At 39.7% G+C, this 19838-nt stretch overlaps 1 protein-coding gene across 1 annotated transcript in view; it reads right to left on the minus strand.

Moving 5' to 3' along the window:
* The window catches only part of DCUN1D3 (defective in cullin neddylation 1 domain containing 3), a 63088-nt gene that overhangs the window by 6344 nt on the left and 36906 nt on the right, over positions 1–19838 (minus strand). Inside the window, exon 2 of the mRNA XM_089674781.1 lies at positions 1882–2412. Within this exon, the coding sequence (XP_089530907.1) occupies positions 1882–2412 (531 nt within the window). The remainder of the gene's footprint in view (positions 1–1881; positions 2413–19838) is intronic.

Below are 19838 nucleotides of genomic sequence, written 5' to 3' on the forward strand. Positions count from 1 at the left end.
CTGGTTCAAATCCCAACCACGGCACCACCTCCCTGGAGTTTGCATGTTCTCATTGTGCCTGCGTGGGTTTCCACCGGGTACTCCGGTTTCCTCCCACACTCCAAAGACAGGCTGGTAGGTGAATTGGCTCCTGTCTAAATTGGCCCTAGTATGTGTATGTATGAATGTAAGTTAGGGACCTTAGATTGTAGTCCCCTTGAGGGTTAGGGACTGATGTAAATGTACAATATATATGTAAAGCGCTGTGTAAATTGACAGCGCTATATAAGTACCAATAATAAATAACTAATTTGGCCAGTCAGAATGAACCTTAAGTGTCTGTGTTGATGGCATCATAAATCATTGATAGAAGCATTTGAGCAGCAGTTTGCTGTATGTCATGCCTCTGGGCTTGAAAGAACTGAAATCCAATGAATGAAAGGGGTGGGCCAGGGACAGAGAAGGCTAGAAGATGCTGGATGTATGCCAGCCAGGAAATAAGGTGAGCTCTGACTTGCTGCAACTTCTAAAGCGCACTGGGAAAAGCTTACAGTGTGCGGAGAAATCAAGGAAAGCAATTTCAGTACATCAAAAGAGCCCGTATAACTGTGCAAAACGAAAGTTAAGGCTAGAGTTCGGCTTTAACCAGATATGTCTTAATCACCAATGGTGCAGCAGTTTCTTTTCCAATGTGACAAATAGTTAATCAGAGATGACCTGTGTATAATCAGGGGGTTTACAATATTGTAGACAAAAGAAAACTTCAAGCAACTCAATTAAAGGACACTGAAAAGCACAAATCATGAATGGGGAAACAAACTTTTAACTGCTGCAAGTGCATACTAAAAACTGACATGAATTGGGGTGAACACTTAGGCCTCATGCACCAGACAATAATTTAAACTCCTTTGGAAGCCAGCAGGGTTTTGGACAAAAAAAAAAAAAAAGGCTTGTAAAAGTGTATACTGCATTTACCCGCGTCAAGCATTCTGGTGTTAAGTAATTTGACTGGCCAGAATAAACCATTTATTCTGGTCATAATGCACAAGCGATGAACACGCCTAGTGTTTGCAAGCGTTAAGATGCATTTTTTCAGCCAAAATGCTGCTGCTCCAGGACGCTGTGGTGACAGTGGGTCTTTTTTCTGCCACATGACGCTGCTAAAATCCTATGTGTGCATAAACACATAGGATAACATGCAGGGGGGTTTAGAGGCAGAAAAAAAAAAAGCCCAACGCCCCTAGGAGCAGCAGTAAAACTGTCCAGTGTATGTGAGGCCTTATTTAGTCAAATATTTAATTTCTTATTCATTGGAATGCATTTAAACCACTTTGCAGTTATCTGTCTTCACTTTGACATGGAACGATCCATTTCTATTTGTCAGAGAAAACAAAATTAAAAGGATAACTAAACCCAAGTGCAAGTAGGTAACAAATTACAGTTTGTCAGTACTTTGACGTGATGGCTGCATTAGTATTCATTTTTTAGGCCAAGATCTTTTTACAGCAAGTACGGAAAAAAACGATCGATCTTTCCAGAAATACAGTATCCCTGCCACCTTCTGTGAGCTCAACTGCAAGCAATACAATGTTATCTTTTTTGTATAAACCATTCCATCCCCCATGTAAAGGAGATCAACAAAAGGAAGATATTTGTAGTCCTGCCTGAGTAGCAACCATGGCTGCTTTGATACAATGTGATGCTTGAGAGGAGCCACCCAAGGACAGAAAGTGTTATTCACATAACAAAAAGGTGAAAATAAAATGAAAGACGAAAGACTAAATCAAACACAGTCACCTCATCTAAGGAATGCTAAGCTGTAATGTATTACATTTTTGTTTCTGGGTTTAGGCAGGCTTTAAATGGACTGTGATTTAATGTTCTTGTAGTAAGTACACGTACCTAGTAAACTTGCACATGGTTGCAGCCTGGAATTTCCAAGCCAGAACTAACACTCTAAACTCTGTTGGGTCCACACTCAGATCATTACAAAACCGTTCCATGCCTTCTTCTAAGATGGCGTCTTCCCGCTCATCCTTGTATCTCCTAAACAATTCTTCAATCCTTTGCAAAGATGACACTTCTGCTCCCAACCCTGGTTCTTTCTTCTTTCCATCACCACTTGGTGCCTGAGGATGACAAGACTCTACTGCGGCATCCTGTGCTTTCTTTGTTCCATTGACTAAGATGTCTCCTGAGGCCTTACCACCAGCAGATGTGTGTTCTTCCTTGTGTCCTGAGCTTCTCTTATGTGACTTGTTAGAGTCCCTTTCACCGTTTTTACTGCCTAGTGTGGATGATGGATTTTTACACTTGGTGACACACTGGCCCATGTTGAGTGTGTCCAGTTTTAGAGCAGTCTGTCTTGTACCAGACACTGTCTTGGCCAATGTGCGATACACGTCAACATACCATCCTGAGAAGCTGTCTAACCTAGAAAATATAAAAGTTAAAATGTTAGCCAAACAGAATATGCATTACACCTTCAAAACACAGTGTTTTTAATCATCTGTTCCATTCCTTTGGATTAGTATTACAAAGGCAAATCATTTTTATAGATGCAGTGCAACATCTCTGTGCATTGTACAATGTTAACACTTTATGTGCAGTTTTATAATACACCTCTATGCACTGTATAGTATCATATTATCCATGTGCTCTATAATATACCTCCATGTACTTATAGAAATAGCACTTTATCTGTGTGCATTTTCAGAATACACCTCAGAGTCCTGTACAGCAATATCTTTTTTTTGAGTGCAGTTCTAGAATATACCTCTGTATACTGTAAAAGAATAGTAACTGTGTGCAGTTCTAGAATACATCCCTGAGAACTATACCATAATCTTACCTTTTCTGTGTGCAGTTCTATAGTAGCTATTACATCTAGCGGGGTCTGGGTGGTTGGGGTGTTAGTGGGCCGGTGTTTTTTTCCTGTGCTCCCTTCTTTCCCCTACGGGGAAGGGGATAGTCAGGTGTGTGTGTGTGTGTGTGTGGTGGGGGGTCATTGTGGGAAGAGCATTGGGGGCTTGGAGTTGTGGGGTATAGGTGGTTGGGTCTGCTTGGGAGAGTGGGGGTGGCTGGTTCTGTGGGGGAGGGGGGTTGAGTTTCTATCAGTGGACATGTCTTATCCATCGGTCAGTGTCTTACACGGGAGGTCCTTCCTTTCCGGGGGTGGGGGGCCCTTGTGATTGGGCATGTATGCCGGATCTCCGATGCAATGTTTTTACTGTGTATGTCATTCATTAATAAACATTTTTGAGGTTAGTCTTTTAAGTGATAGACCAACACAAAGTGGCACATAATTGTGAAGTAGAAGGAAAATGATACATGGTTTTCAACATTTTTTACAATTAAATATCTGAAAAGTGTGGAGTGCATTTGTATTCAGCCAGCGTGAGTCAATACTTTGTAGAACCACCTTTCGCTGCAATTACAGCTGCAAGTCCATTTGGGGATGTCTCTACCAGCTTTGCACATCTAAAGAGTGACATTTTTGCCCATTATTCTTTGCAAAATAGCTCAAGCTCTGTCATATTGGATATTGTCATATTGGATGTCATATTGACTGGGCCATTCTAACACATCACTATGCTTTGATCTAAACCACTCCATTGTTGCTCTGGCTGTATGTTTAGGGTGGTTTTCCTGCTGGATGGGGAACCTCTGCCTCTTTCTCAAGTTTTTTGCAGATTTCCCTGTATTTGGCTCCATCCATCATTTTATCAACTCTGACTAGCTTCCCTGTCCCTGCTGAATAAAAGCATCCCCATAACATGATGCTGCCACCACGTTTCATGGTGGGGATGGTGTGCTCAGGGTGATGTGCAGTGTTAAGCTTTCCATCACACATTGCTTTAAGGACAAAGTTAAATGTTGATCTCATCTGAGCAGAGCACCTTCTTCCACAGGTTTGCTGTGCCCCCCACATGGCTTCTTATGGCTTTCTTTTAACAATGGCTTTCTTCTTCTAATGTTTCTAGACAACATCTCAACTTTTTTTGGATAGAAGTATAAAGTCATGACTGGATGAAACGGTGCAGATGGTTTACAACACTATATTATTATTCTTCAGGATTTATATAGTGCCAACAGTTTGCTCAGAACTTTACAATATAAAGGGAGACAATATAGCAACAATACAGTTCAATACAAGAGGGTTAGGAGGGCTTTGCTCTTTGGAGCTTACACTATATAGGAAATATGTATTTTTTATGTTAAGCAGAATTTCGAAAGTTTCTATTATCATTTCTTCATCACTGTAACTACAATTTTTGTTTTAAATGTGCCTGAAGGTTCTAGATTTCCTAAAATTCTTAAATGAAAAGTGTACTATATGTCCAGTAAATACAGAGCTATTACAGTTTGTACCATAATTTGTATGTGGTTAACATTTTACATGCTTGCTCCCCAATGCTTTAGTTATCAAATATGATTTTTTGTAGATTAACCATATGAAGGAGAGCAAACAATGTTCAATCACTCAATCCCTAAACAGCTACCAGGTAAAGATATAAGACAAAACAGCAGAATATTGTATTTAAAATAGAAGCGTGCACTTTATCACCTAGGTGGATCTGATGTGGTGTCTGTCGCCTGTCATTTCTGTCTGCTGTTTTATTTCTGTTTTGTTCCTCTTCTGTGAGAACTGAGCGATCAAATACCGCTGATTGCTCAGTTCTCCCCTTTGCTCTGAGCAGAGAGTCAGGACTGTCAGTCTTCGGCTCTCTGCTCTGTCCCTCTACCACTCACTGGAGCACTGGGCTTTGGAGAGGGCGGGTGCGGCTGGTTCGCTGAAAGGCTGAGCCAGATCCCGGTCCAGGCTTTCAAGTCAATTGCAACCATATAGTTGAGATCTTTCCAGAGTCTGGACCTGCTCAGGACGTCAGCCGATGGCGGACTTTAGCCTGCTGTCGACTAAAAAAAGGGTCACAGGAATGCAGTACGAACTGCACTCCAGTGATTCATAGGTTAAATAAAGCCTGAAAAAGCTTTGGCTATACTTTGCCTTTAAGCAGGAATCAGAACCTGCATATGTAATCAGGAAATATGGCTGCCCCCATGTACATACAGTCATGGCCGAAATTGTTGGCACCCTTGATATTTCTCCAGGAAATCATGTATTTCTCACGAAACGTATTGCATTAACACATGTTTTGCTATACACATGTTTATTCCCTTTGTGTGTATTGGGACAAAACAAAAAAAGGGAGGAAAGAAAGCAAATTCGACATAATGTCACACAAACCTCCAAAAATGGGCTGGACAAAAGTATTGGCACCCTTTCACAACTGCGGATAAATAAGAATGTTACAAGCATGTGATGCTCCTGTAAACTCACCTGGGGCAAGTAACAGGTGTGGGCAATATAGAAATCACACCTGAAAGCAGATAAAAAGGAGAGACGTTCACTTAACCTTTGCATTGTGTGTCTGTCTGTGCCACACTAAGCATGGACAACAGAAAGAGGAGACGAGAACTGTCTGAGGACCTGAGAACCAAAATTGTGGCAAAATATCAACAATCTCAAGGTTACAAGTCCATCTCCAGAGAACTAGATTTGCCTTTGTCCACAGTGCGCAACATTATCAAGAAGTTTGCAACCCATGGCACTGTAGCTAATCTCCCTGGTCGTGGACGGATGAGGAAAATTGATGAAAGATTGCAACGCAGAATAGTCCGGATGGTGGATAAGCAGCCCCAAACATGTTCCAAAGACATTCAAGCTGTCCTGCAGGCTCAGGGAGCATCAGTGTCAGCGCGAACTATCCGTCGACATTTAAATGAAATGAAACGCTATGGCAGGAGACCCAGGAGGACCCCACTGCTGACACAGAGACATAAAAAAGCAAGACTACAGTTTGCCAAAATGTACTTGAGTAAGCCAAAAGCCTTCTGGGAAAACGTCTTGTGGACAGATGAGACCAAGATAGAGCTTTTCGGTAAAGCACATCATTCTACTGTTTACCGAAAACGGAATGAGGCCTACAAAGAACAAAACACAGTACCTACGGTAAAATATGGTGGAGGTTCAATGATGTTTTGGGGTTGTTTTGCTGCCTCTGGCACTGGGTGCCTTGACTGTGTGCAAGGCATCATGAAATCTGAGGATTACCAAAGGATTTTGGGTCGCACTGTAGGGCCCAGTGTCAGAAAGCTGGGTTTGCGTCCAAGATCCTGGGTCTTCCAGCAGGACAATGACCCCAAACATACGTCAAAAAGCACTCAGAAATGGATGGCAAAGAAGCGCTGGAGAGTTCTGAAGTGGCCAGCAATGAGCCCAGATCTAAATCCCATTGAACACCTGTGGAGAGATCTTAAAATTGCTGTTGGGAAAAGGTGTCCTTCCAATAAGAGAGACCTGGAGCTGTTTGCAAAGGAAGAGTGGTCCAAAATTCCGGGTGAGAGGTGTCAGAAGCTTATTGATGGTTATAGGAAGCGACTGATTTCAGTTATGTTTTCCAAAGGGTGTGCAACCAAATATTAAGTTAAGGGTGCCAATACTTTTGTCCAGCCCATTTTTGGGGTTTTGTGTGACATTATGTCATATTTGCTTTTCTGCCTCTGTTTTATATTTGTTCCAATACATACAAAGGGAATAAACATGTGTATAGCAAAACATGTGTTAATGCAATACCTTTTTTGTGTGAAATACTTGATTTTCAGGAAAAATATCAAGGGTGCCAACAATTTCGGCCATGACTGTATATTTAAAAAGTTTACACAGCAATGATTTTCTTTTCCCCAAAAATGACCACACGTGGATAACATTCTATGATTCTGGTTTATTTTATATGTACTGTATAACTTAAAATTATTGAAGAGTTATAAAGATGCAGATTCATGCTCAAAAATTAATTAACAGCTCAGAACGTCTCTACCACATGCACATGTACTTACAACTTAATCAGTTCTTTAGTTCAGATGTATTTCAACTACTGTAAGATGATGGAGATCCCAGGTATTAATAACAAAGCTAGAGTTAAACTCAAAGTGCAATGTGGTGCTTTTGTCAATTTATTCTTGTTTCAGTCTTATATTAGTTTTCATTATTTACATATTTATTTTGTAAACACTTAAAGTGGTTGTAACCCTTAGAAATGAAATATGAAACAAAGCATATCCCTCTATAGTGTGTATTTGTCTTAATTAAAAGCACCGTGTGTCATTTCTGTCTGCTGTTTTATTTCTGTTTTGTTCCTCTTCTATTTGTATCACTTCTGACAAGTTTTCCTGACACCAAGAGAAAAAAAGGTGACAGAGGAAGAATTTTGAAGCACACAGCTTGAGATCGACAGCCTCAGCTCTGTTCCTGTTAGCTGTATGAAAGAGGGTGTGTCCCTTCCCTCCAATCAGCTCTCTATTTAAATCTGTAGTGTGTAAATTCAGCTCTCTGCCTCCCATTTTCTAAAATCTCAAACAACCTTTATAAATTCAGAATTTTGAATGGATGTAGAGAAGAGAAGACTGCAGATAAACAGGTACACCTTATGTAGGAGAATTTGTTTCAGCTCTGTGCATCACTCGAGGCCAGTCACTTCACTGGGTATATGTAAGCATTTGCAACCACTTTAACCGCCCTATAGCAAAAATCCTGCTACAGGGTGGCATGGGTGTGCAAAATCACACACATATACATTATATATATATAATCCTTATGCACCTTCGGAAGGATATACATAACTGGTAGCCTAGGAGCAGAGGGACATAAAAATTCTCTCTCTTTTTTATTTATTGTTTTATCCTGGTATCCTTTGGTAATGATATCCTTGAGAGATTTTTTATACATATTTAAAGGGTTTTTTGACAAAACACAATATGTCTCAGTGTCACTAAGGATGTTTTGTACTTCCCTGGTATAATTTTCTTTATCCATTATTACAACACCTCCTCCTTTATCGGCGGGGCGTATGACTAAATCCTTACGGTCAAGGAGGGAGTCAATCGCTATAGAAACCTCCCGATTATTATTATGGTTCTTAGTTTTAACGCCAGCTAGATCTTTGAGAACTGTCTCCTTAAACACATTTACGTAGCTAAGAGCCTGTGGAGGAGGGTTGTACAAAGATGCATTACGCAAATTAGAATGGGTATTAGTACTGGGTGCATTCCTAATGATAGGGTTCTGGGAAAAATACCTTTTCAATGATAATGACCTAATAAATCTATGTACATCAATGAATGTATGGAATTTATCAAGTTTCTTATGTGGGGCAAATTTTAATCCTTTGTCTAATAAACCCATTTCTAGGGGTGTGAGTTCCTTTCCACTGAGATTAAAAATGCCCTTTCCCTTTAGGTTTTTCTCTTTTTTGGGTTTATTGACCCTTTTGCCTCCCCTTTGTCCTCTGTTCGAGCGCTTCTCTTGCGCGTATTCCCCTCTCCTAAAAAATGCACCGGGGTTGATTTGGAGTTAGAATTATCACCCTGATGTCTAGGGTTGTTAGATGGAGGCGGAAAATAAACATTAGTGCCAGATGGTGGGTCATGCTGGTATCCCCCTTGTTGTTCATTATACACTCTAGGACCATTTGGTGGATTATATTGGTATTGGTATTGATACCCCCCTTGGTTTTCACCATATGTTCTGGGGCCAGATGGCCTCCAATTACCATCTCTTGATGGTGTGCCATAATAGTTTGCAAGAGAGTTATAGTTGTTTACAGGAGGATTGTGATAGACATTCTTTTTATTGTTGTTATGCCCATTAGTGGGTTTCTTGTTATGGTAGTAAACAGGTTTTATGAATTGATTATTTCTATAACCTTGGTCTGGATACCATTCACAATTCCTAGATCCTATATTCTCATCGGGCATAAATTGCAATGGTTCAAAACGATTAGATGTTTGTATGTTGTTTCTCATAGGTAATTGAAACTGATTAGGTTTCATGGGATGGTATTGGGCGGGACCTTTCCAACCATTCTTTTTCTTAGATGGTTTGGATACATATGTAGTGACCTCCATGGGTGTGGGAGAGACTGTGACAGTCTCTTCATTAATCGTTTGCCACTTAAATACTCTATTCTCCGCATAGTCTTTATGGTCAATTTTATTGAGTAGGTTCATATGGTACCTCTTTGGTGTTCAGCTGCTGTTTTCTTATTCATATTTAGTGATCTTATTTAGTGATTTTATTAATTGTTTTAAGCGCTCACTTATTCTGAATATTACGTTTGACTTTTACCTATTTGAAGTTGAGCTGCTATTCTGCAATTTTGCATAATGACTGATATTTTTGAGATTAGGTCTATGAGACCGATGATATCAGATGATGTGTTTACCATTAATGAAGATACAGATGATATTAAGGGATTATTCATACAGCTACGTAATATGACCTCAGCTGAGGTCAGAACGCTGTGGGACATTTCCTTTCTTGATAGATATGTGAAGGAACATATGGTTCCTCGCTCACTGAGATGGGATATTCCCCCAGAGACAGGAGATGTCAATAGTACGTCCGAATGGTTTCAGTATTTCAACTCTGCTGGGTTGGATTTATTGAAATTTCTCATTTTACGTAAAAGAAAGAAACTAGGGTATCTGGATGGTGAAATTAATAATATACGGGATAAACTTACCCCATTTAAAGAGAAAGATGACTATAGAACAGAATCAGATAATCTTAAAACTTTTCTAGAGCATATCGAGAAAGAACAACGAATTAAAAAACGTAGGAAATATATACGTGACCATAAAGACTATGCGGAGAATAGAGTATTTAAGTGGCAAACGATTAATGAAGAGACTGTCACAGTCTCTCCCACACCCATGGAGGTCACTACATATGTATCCAAACCATCTAAGAAAAAGAATGGTTGGAAAGGTCCCGCCCAATACCATCCCATGAAACCTAATCAGTTTCAATTACCTATGAGAAACAACATACAAACATCTAATCGTTTTGAACCATTGCAATTTATGCCCGATGAGAATATAGGATCTAGGAATTGTGAATGGTATCCAGACCAAGGTTATAGAAATAATCAATTCATAAAACCTGTTTACTACCATAACAAGAAACCCACTAATGGGCATAACAACAATAAAAAGAATGTCTATCACAATCCTCCTGTAAACAACTATAACTCTCTTGCAAACTATTATGGCACACCATCAAGAGATGGTAATTGGAGGCCATCTGGCCCCAGAACATATGGTGAAAACCAAGGGGGGTATCAATACCAATACCAATATAATCCACCAAATGGTCCTAGAGTGTATAATGAACAACAAGGGGGATACCAGCATGACCCACCATCTGGCACTAATGTTTATTTTCCGCCTCCATCTAACAACCCTAGACATCAGGGTGATAATTCTAACTCCAAATCAACCCCGGTGCATTTTTTAGGAGAGGGGAATACGCGCAAGAGAAGCGCTCGAACAGAGGACAAAGGGGAGGCAAAAGGGTCAATAAACCCAAAAAAGAGAAAAACCTAAAGGGAAAGGGCATTTTTAATCTCAGTGGAAAGGAACTCACACCCCTAGAAATGGGTTTATTAGACAAAGGATTAAAATTTGCCCCACATAAGAAACTTGTTAAATTCCATACATTCATTGATGTACATAGATTTATTAGGTCATTATCATTGAAAAGGTATTTTTCCCAGAACCCTATCATTAGGAATGCACCCAGTACTAATACCCATTCTAATTTGCGTAATGCATCTTTGTACAACCCTCCTCCACAGGCTCTTAGCTACGTAAATGTGTTTAAGGAGACAGTTCTCAAAGATCTAGCTGGCGTTAAAACTAAGAACCATAATAATAATCGGGAGGTTTCTATAGCGATTGACTCCCTCCTTGACCGTAAGGATTTAGTCATACGCCCCGCCGATAAAGGAGGAGGTGTTGTAATAATGGATAAAGAAAATTATACCAGGGAAGTACAAAACATCCTTAGTGACACTGAGACATATTGTGTTTTGTCAAAAAACCCTTTAAATATGTATAAAAAATCTCTCAAGGATATCATTACCAAAGGATACCAGGATAAAACAATAAATAAAAAAGAGAGAGAATTTTTATGTCCCTCTGCTCCTAGGCTACCAGTTATGTATATCCTTCCGAAGGTGCATAAGGACCCACTGAATCCTCCTGGTAGACCCATCATTAGTGGGATCGGATCCTTGTGCTCCAGAGCTGGACAATACATTGACTGCTTCCTGCAACCTTTGGTACGGACTACGCCTTCCTATCTTAGGGACACGAAGCAGGTCCTACAAGACATTAGGAGCCTTTCCTTGGATGGAGATACATTTTTAGTAACGGCAGACGTTGCATCATTGTACACCAGTATTGATCACTCCCATGGTATGGAAGCAGTGGAATTTTACCTGAAAGAATCTGAGTTGTCTATTTCGCATCAAACTTTTATCCTCACTCTTTTAGATTTCACTATGACTACAAACTATTTTTGGTTTGATGGTATTTTTTATCTTCAAAAAAAAAAAAAAAAAAAAAAAAAAGGGGCGTGGCTATGGGAGCAAAGTACGCTCCCAGCCTGGCCAACCTATTCATGGCCAGGTGGGAGGAAGATGTCATTTATGCCAGGGATTGGCCTGAGCTCGTTTTTTATAAACGTTATATAGATGACATCTTGCTCTTGTGGAGAGGAGAAGAACAAGCACTTGTGAACTTCTTTGGGACTCTTAACAACAATATGCTCAACATCAGACTTACATATGAATATAGTAAGACTAGCATTAATTTTCTAGACTTAACATTAATTAACTCCAATGGGGCTGTTGCAACTTCTTCCTTTTTCAAGGAGACGGATCGCAACAGCTACATTCCCACTAGCAGTTGCCACCATCCATTGTGGCTTTCCAATGTACCTAAAGGTCAGTTTCTCAGAATCCGGAGAAACTGTACCTCAGTGGACACCTACCACGTACAGGCCTCTATTTTGCGCAAAAGGTTTATTGAAAAAGGATACGAGCAATCTCACCTCACTCGTATCATGCAAGAGGTGGCAAATATGGATAGGGAGTCATTATTGACTGATAATCCCACTAGTAAACCTTCCAAGATTTGTCCTTTTGTGACCACATTTTCTGCCCAGTTCAAAACAATTACGAGAATAATTAACCAAAATTGGAAGATTCTTAAAGCGGATCCAGTTTTGGCGAGGATCTTGCCGGACAAGCCAGAGATTATGTTCAGGAGGGCACAACCTCTGAGAAATACGATAGCCCCGAATATCGTCAATCCCCCTACTAAAACTACGTTTTTTAATAATATGGTCGGGTTTTTCCCGTGCAATAATTGTATCATATGCACATGTAACGGACATAGGAAAAAGAGGATTGATGATTTTACGTCTACTAGTACCGGGAAAAACTACAAGATTAACAACTTCATATCATGCAATAGCAGATATGTGGTTTATCTTTTGCAATGTCCGTGTAAGAAACAGTACGTAGGTCGTACTACCAGGAGACTTAGAGACCGATTGCGGGAACACGTTAACAATGTGAAAAAAGGTTACAAAGAGCACTCGTTGTCAATGCACTATAGGACTCATCATAACAGAGATCCATCTTCCTTGGTATTTGTAGGAATTGATGTAGTGCAAAACCATTGGAGGGGAACGAATAAAAAGAAAGCGGTTTCCCAGATGGAAACTAAATGGATTTACCAAATTGATTGTATGCGTCCTAAAGGACTTAACATAGACATGGACATCAACTGTTTCATTGACAACAGTTAGCACCCCCTTCTTTATCTCCCCTTTTTTATCTCTATTTTATTGTCTTTCATCCTCTTTCGGTTTTATGGTTTTTGGTCATAGTGGAATCTATATATATATATTTTAAATATTATATATATTTTTCATATATTTTTTGTATATTTTTATATAATTATATATGAGGAGATTTGTTTCTTTTTATTATACATTTATGTGATTTGTTTTTATTTTGTGATTTTATATAGGTTTTGCATTATAGTTACTATGTCATTGGTTTCTGTATTTTGGTATTTTGTATGAGAGTTTATTAAAGAGTGTGGCATTAACAATGACCACCAGGTATAACCTCATTTGATCATTTGACATTTTACATTCATATTGGATTTTAAATAAATCTTTTAGTATTGATTAATATGCTGACTAATTTGTGGGCATATATTTTTTATCTTTATCTATATTTATATATAAGGCTTTAGGGAAAGACGTCCATCTGATAACTAGTAACCTGGTATTGATGGTGTCCCTAAATTGCCCATGAGACTGCCTTTAATTGTCTCCATGCACTGGTTGCTGGGCTATACACCTTTCCCTGGTGATCATTGATGTGCCGTTTACTCCGTGCTGACAGCGCTCGCGCATGCGCTGTTTGGCGGGCTACATGAAAATGGCGCCCGATACGGAGACATGTGTCGATGGGAAAATGGCGCGCGATTACAGCGCATGCGCCACTTTCCCTATTTAGGGCTTACACTGACGTCCACTGCTGTAAGCTAACCCCCTATGACTACGTGCCTTCGCACGAAACGCGTCAGGGAGCGGCTACAAGCGGTGTGACGTCACGCCGACCGGCGCCACGAGGGCCCCGGCGGCCATCTATTTACATATCCATTGCATGGTCAGTATCCTTCCTGCCTCTGCCTGTATATATTGTGTGTTTTTGGGAATAAACACCCCTTGCCTATAAGGTATCACACTATTTTGGCCTCCTTTGTTCTTTGGGCTCTGGTGGGAGTCCTTTACATCTGCAGAGCGGCCTCTTCTATGTGTGGAATACACTATCAGGTGACGGAGGGCTTTCTGTGACCAGATCTGACCAGATCCATATGAGGACCCTGGAATATCAGCTTTTAATGCGCTTTTGAATTGCGCATTTGGTGAGTGCGCAATTTTTACCTTTTATCACCTCATCCACGAATCCAGGGATTGGAGCTCTTAAGGACTCTCTTGGATTCTGAGCACGCTATGGACTAGATTCATCATTTAGTCACCGTTTTAGTCACTGTTTTGCACTTTAATAGCACTTTTATTGATTGATTTATATTGTATGTTTACCTAAGCATATATATATTTATTCATTTAATTAGCGCTGCACCTCTCCCTTGTATGCAATTTTATTGAGTAGGTTCATATGGTACCTCTTTGGTGTTCAGCTGCTGTTTTCTTATTCATATTTAGTGATCTTATTTAGTGATTTTATTAATTGTTTTAAGCGCTCACTTATTCTGAATATTACGTTTGATTTTTACCTATTTGAAGTTGAGCTGCTATTCTGCAATTTTGCATAATGACTGATATTTTTGAGATTAGGTCTATGAGACCGATGATATCAGATGATGTGTTTACCATTAATGAAGATACAGATGATATTAAGGGATTATTCATACAGCTACGTAATATGACCTCAGCTGAGGTCAGAACGCTGTGGGACATTTCCTTTCTTGATAGATATGTGAAGGAACATATGGTTCCTCGCTCACTGAGATGGGATATTCCCCCAGAGACAGGAGATGTCAATAGTACGTCCGAATGGTTTCAGTATTTCAACTCTGCTGGGTTGGATTTATTGAAATTTCTCATTTTACGTAAAAGAAAGAAACTAGGGTATCTGGATGGTGAAATTAATAATATACGGGATAAACTTACCCCATTTAAAGAGAAAGATGACTATAGAACAGAATCAGATAATCTTAAAACTTTTCTAGAGCATATCGAGAAAGAACAACGAATTAAAAAACGTAGGAAATATATACGTGACCATAAAGACTATGCGGAGAATAGAGTATTTAAGTGGCAAACGATTAATGAAGAGACTGTCACAGTCTCTCCCACACCCATGGAGGTCACTACATATGTATCCAAACCATCTAAGAAAAAGAATGGTTGGAAAGGTCCCGCCCAATACCATCCCATGAAACCTAATCAGTTTCAATTACCTATGAGAAACAACATACAAACATCTAATCGTTTTGAACCATTGCAATTTATGCCCGATGAGAATATAGGATCTAGGAATTGTGAATGGTATCCAGACCAAGGTTATAGAAATAATCAATTCATAAAACCTGTTTACTACCATAACAAGAAACCCACTAATGGGCATAACAACAATAAAAAGAATGTCTATCACAATCCTCCTGTAAACAACTATAACTCTCTTGCAAACTATTATGGCACACCATCAAGAGATGGTAATTGGAGGCCATCTGGCCCCAGAACATATGGTGAAAACCAAGGGGGGTATCAATACCAATACCAATATAATCCACCAAATGGTCCTAGAGTGTATAATGAACAACAAGGGGGATACCAGCATGACCCACCATCTGGCACTAATGTTTATTTTCCGCCTCCATCTAACAACCCTAGACATCAGGGTGATAATTCTAACTCCAAATCAACCCCGGTGCATTTTTTAGGAGAGGGGAATACGCGCAAGAGAAGCGCTCGAACAGAGGACAAAGGGGAGGCAAAAGGGTCAATAAACCCAAAAAAGAGAAAAACCTAAAGGGAAAGGGCATTTTTAATCTCAGTGGAAAGGAACTCACACCCCTAGAAATGGGTTTATTAGACAAAGGATTAAAATTTGCCCCACATAAGAAACTTGATAAATTCCATACATTCATTGATGTACATAGATTTATTAGGTCATTATCATTGAAAAGGTATTTTTCCCAGAACCCTATCATTAGGAATGCACCCAGTACTAATACCCATTCTAATTTGCGTAATGCATCTTTGTACAACCCTCCTCCACAGGCTCTTAGCTACGTAAATGTGTTTAAGGAGACAGTTCTCAAAGATCTAGCTGGCGTTAAAACTAAGAACCATAATAATAATCGGGAGGTTTCTATAGCGATTGACTCCCTCCTTGACCGTAAGGATTTAGTCATACGCCCCGCCGATAAAGGAGGAGGTGTTGTAATAATGGATAAAGAAAATTATACCAGGGAAGTACAAAACATCCTTAGTGACACTGAGACATATTGTGTTTTGTCAAAAAACCCTTTAAATATGTATAAAAAATCTCTCAAGGATATCATTACCAAAGGATACCAGGATAAAACAATAAATAAAAAAGAGAGAGAATTTTTATGTCCCTCTGCTCCTAGGCTACCAGTTATGTATATCCTTCCGAAGGTGCATAAGGACCCACTGAATCCTCCTGGTAGACCCATCATTAGTGGGATCGGATCCTTGTGCTCCAGAGCTGGACAATACATTGACTGCTTCCTGCAACCTTTGGTACGGACTACGCCTTCCTATCTTAGGGACACGAAGCAGGTCCTACAAGACATTAGGAGCCTTTCCTTGGATGGAGATACATTTTTAGTAACGGCAGACGTTGCATCATTGTACACCAGTATTGATCACTCCCATGGTATGGAAGCAGTGGAATTTTACCTGAAAGAATCTGAGTTGTCTATTTCGCATCAAACTTTTATCCTCACTCTTTTAGATTTCACTATGACTACAAACTATTTTTGGTTTGATGGTATTTTTTATCTTCAAAAAAGGGGCGTGGCTATGGGAGCAAAGTACGCTCCCAGCCTGGCCAACCTATTCATGGCCAGGTGGGAGGAAGATGTCATTTATGCCAGGGATTGGCCTGAGCTCGTTTTTTATAAACGTTATATAGATGACATCTTGCTCTTGTGGAGAGGAGAAGAACAAGCACTTGTGAACTTCTTTGGGACTCTTAACAACAATATGCTCAACATCAGACTTACATATGAATATAGTAAGACTAGCATTAATTTTCTAGACTTAACATTAATTAACTCCAATGGGGCTGTTGCAACTTCTTCCTTTTTCAAGGAGACGGATCGCAACAGCTACATTCCCACTAGCAGTTGCCACCATCCATTGTGGCTTTCCAATGTACCTAAAGGTCAGTTTCTCAGAATCCGGAGAAACTGTACCTCAGTGGACACCTACCACGTACAGGCCTCTATTTTGCGCAAAAGGTTTATTGAAAAAGGATACGAGCAATCTCACCTCACTCGTATCATGCAAGAGGTGGCAAATATGGATAGGGAGTCATTATTGACTGATAATCCCACTAGTAAACCTTCCAAGATTTGTCCTTTTGTGACCACATTTTCTGCCCAGTTCAAAACAATTACGAGAATAATTAACCAAAATTGGAAGATTCTTAAAGCGGATCCAGTTTTGGCGAGGATCTTGCCGGACAAGCCAGAGATTATGTTCAGGAGGGCACAACCTCTGAGAAATACGATAGCCCCGAATATCGTCAATCCCCCTACTAAAACTACGTTTTTTAATAATATGGTCGGGTTTTTCCCGTGCAATAATTGTATCATATGCACATGTAACGGACATAGGAAAAAGAGGATTGATGAGTTTACGTCTACTAGTACCGGGAAAAACTACAAGATTAACAACTTCATATCATGCAATAGCAGATATGTGGTTTATCTTTTGCAATGTCCGTGTAAGAAACAGTACGTAGGTCGTACTACCAGGAGACTTAGAGACCGATTGCGGGAACACGTTAACAATGTGAAAAAAGGTTACAAAGAGCACTCGTTGTCAATGCACTATAGGACTCATCATAACAGAGATCCATCTTCCTTGGTATTTGTAGGAATTGATGTAGTGCAAAACCATTGGAGGGGAACGAATAAAAAGAAAGCGGTTTCCCAGATGGAAACTAAATGGATTTACCAAATTGATTGTATGCGTCCTAAAGGACTTAACATAGACATGGACATCAACTGTTTCATTGACAACAGTTAGCACCCCCTTCTTTATCTCCCCTTTTTTATCTCTATTTTATTGTCTTTCATCCTCTTTCGGTTTTATGGTTTTTGGTCATAGTGGAATCTATATATATATATTTTAAATATTATATATATTTTTCATATATTTTTTGTATATTTTTATATAATTATATATGAGGAGATTTGTTTCTTTTTATTATACATTTATGTGATTTGTTTTTATTTTGTGATTTTATATAGGTTTTGCATTATAGTTACTATGTCATATGTTTCTGTATTTTGGTATTTTGTATGAGAGTTTATTAAAGAGTGTGGCATTAACAATGACCACCAGGTATAACCTCATTTGATCATTTGACATTTTACATTCATATTGGATTTTAAATAAATCTTTTAGTATTGATTAATATGCTGACTAATTTGTGGGCATATATTTTTTATCTTTATCTATATTTATATATAAGGCTTTAGGGAAAGACGTCCATCTGATAACTAGTAACCTGGTATTGATGGTGTCCCTAAATTGCCCATGAGACTGCCTTTAATTGTCTCCATGCACTGGTTGCTGGGCTATACACCTTTCCCTGGTGATCATTGATGTGCCGTTTACTCCGTGCTGACAGCGCTCGCGCATGCGCTGTTTGGCGGGCTACATGAAAATGGCGCCCGATACGGAGACATGTGTCGATGGGAAAATGGCGCGCGATTACAGCGCATGCGCCACTTTCCCTATTTAGGGCTTACACTGACGTCCACTGCTGTAAGCTAACCCCCTATGACTACGTGCCTTCGCACGAAACGCGTCAGGGAGCGGCTACAAGCGGTGTGACGTCACGCCGACCGGCGCCACGAGGGCCCCGGCGGCCATCTATTTACATATCCATTGCATGGTCAGTATCCTTCCTGCCTCTGCCTGTATATATTGTGTGTTTTTGGGAATAAACACCCCTTGCCTATAAGGTATCACATATATATATATATAGATATAAATAAAATGTGATTTTGTATCCCTAGGCAGGGGGAGCGCATGAGGCGCCAGTGCGCCAATTGCGGCCACCAATAATTGGGTCCCAGCCGGTGATTACTTGCTGGCGCCCGGTGATTGCCGAGCATCTTCGACAGGGAGAACTGTTTGTAAACAAAACAGTTCTCCCTGTCAGTTCGTGCACAGCACAGCCATGCAAATCAGTGTGCTTACAGTGAAGCACAGGGACACAGCACATAGTAAAAACAGCACACAGTGAACCCTTTGATCGCCCCTCATGTTAACCCCTTCCTGCCCAGTGCCATTAGGACAGTGTCTTTTTTTTTTTTGATCACTGTATTGGTGTCACAGAGGATGTCAGTGACACCATCTCAGTTGCCCCCAGTGTCAGAATGCCTGCCGTAGTCCCGCTATAAGTCGCTGATTGCCGCCATTACTAGTAAAAATAGAAAAAAAAATTCCAGTATATATACACCGCCATATGTAAATGCTATAACATTCACGTAAAGCAATTAATTTACACGTATTGGGGCTTTTTTATTTTTTAGCATAGACATGTAGCAGAATACAGTTTGGCCTAAATTTCTACCGAAACTTGATTTTTTTTAAATTTTAATACTGGACATGTTTAATGGCAAAAAGTGAAAAATATAGTTTTTTTTTTTAATAGCACAAAAAAATTAAAAAATATACAGGCGATCAAATACCACTGAAAGAATGCTAAATTCATAGGAAAAAAAGATGTAAATATAATTTGAGTGCAGCGTTGCATGACCACGCAATTGTCAGTTAAAGTAACACAGCGCCATAACGCAAAAAATGGCCTGGTCAGGAAGGGGGGTAAATCCTCTGGAGGGCAAGTGGTTAAAGACTGCTTTTGTACATGTAGCATTCTAATAAGAAAGCCCAGCATTACCTGCTTGCTTTTTGTCATAAGTCATGGAACATGTCTCTCTTCTGACCCATTTAACAGTATGTGGGAGCAGATGAAATAAATGCAGTAAATGACCACTGGATGGAAAGTAAAAGCGCACAATTGATAATAGCAAATCTAAAAGATTAATATGCAATTCAATGTATACCAAACTAAAAAATTTTAAAAATGTTTTCACTGGCTCCTGCACTGTACAGTTGCTTTTTATACAGTTGCCTGACC

Source organism: Staurois parvus, unplaced genomic scaffold (assembly GCF_062004578.1).
Source record: "Staurois parvus isolate SC_StPar_1 unplaced genomic scaffold, SC_StPar_1.0 ptg000152l, whole genome shotgun sequence".
NCBI classification, from domain to species: domain Eukaryota; kingdom Metazoa; phylum Chordata; class Amphibia; order Anura; family Ranidae; genus Staurois; species Staurois parvus.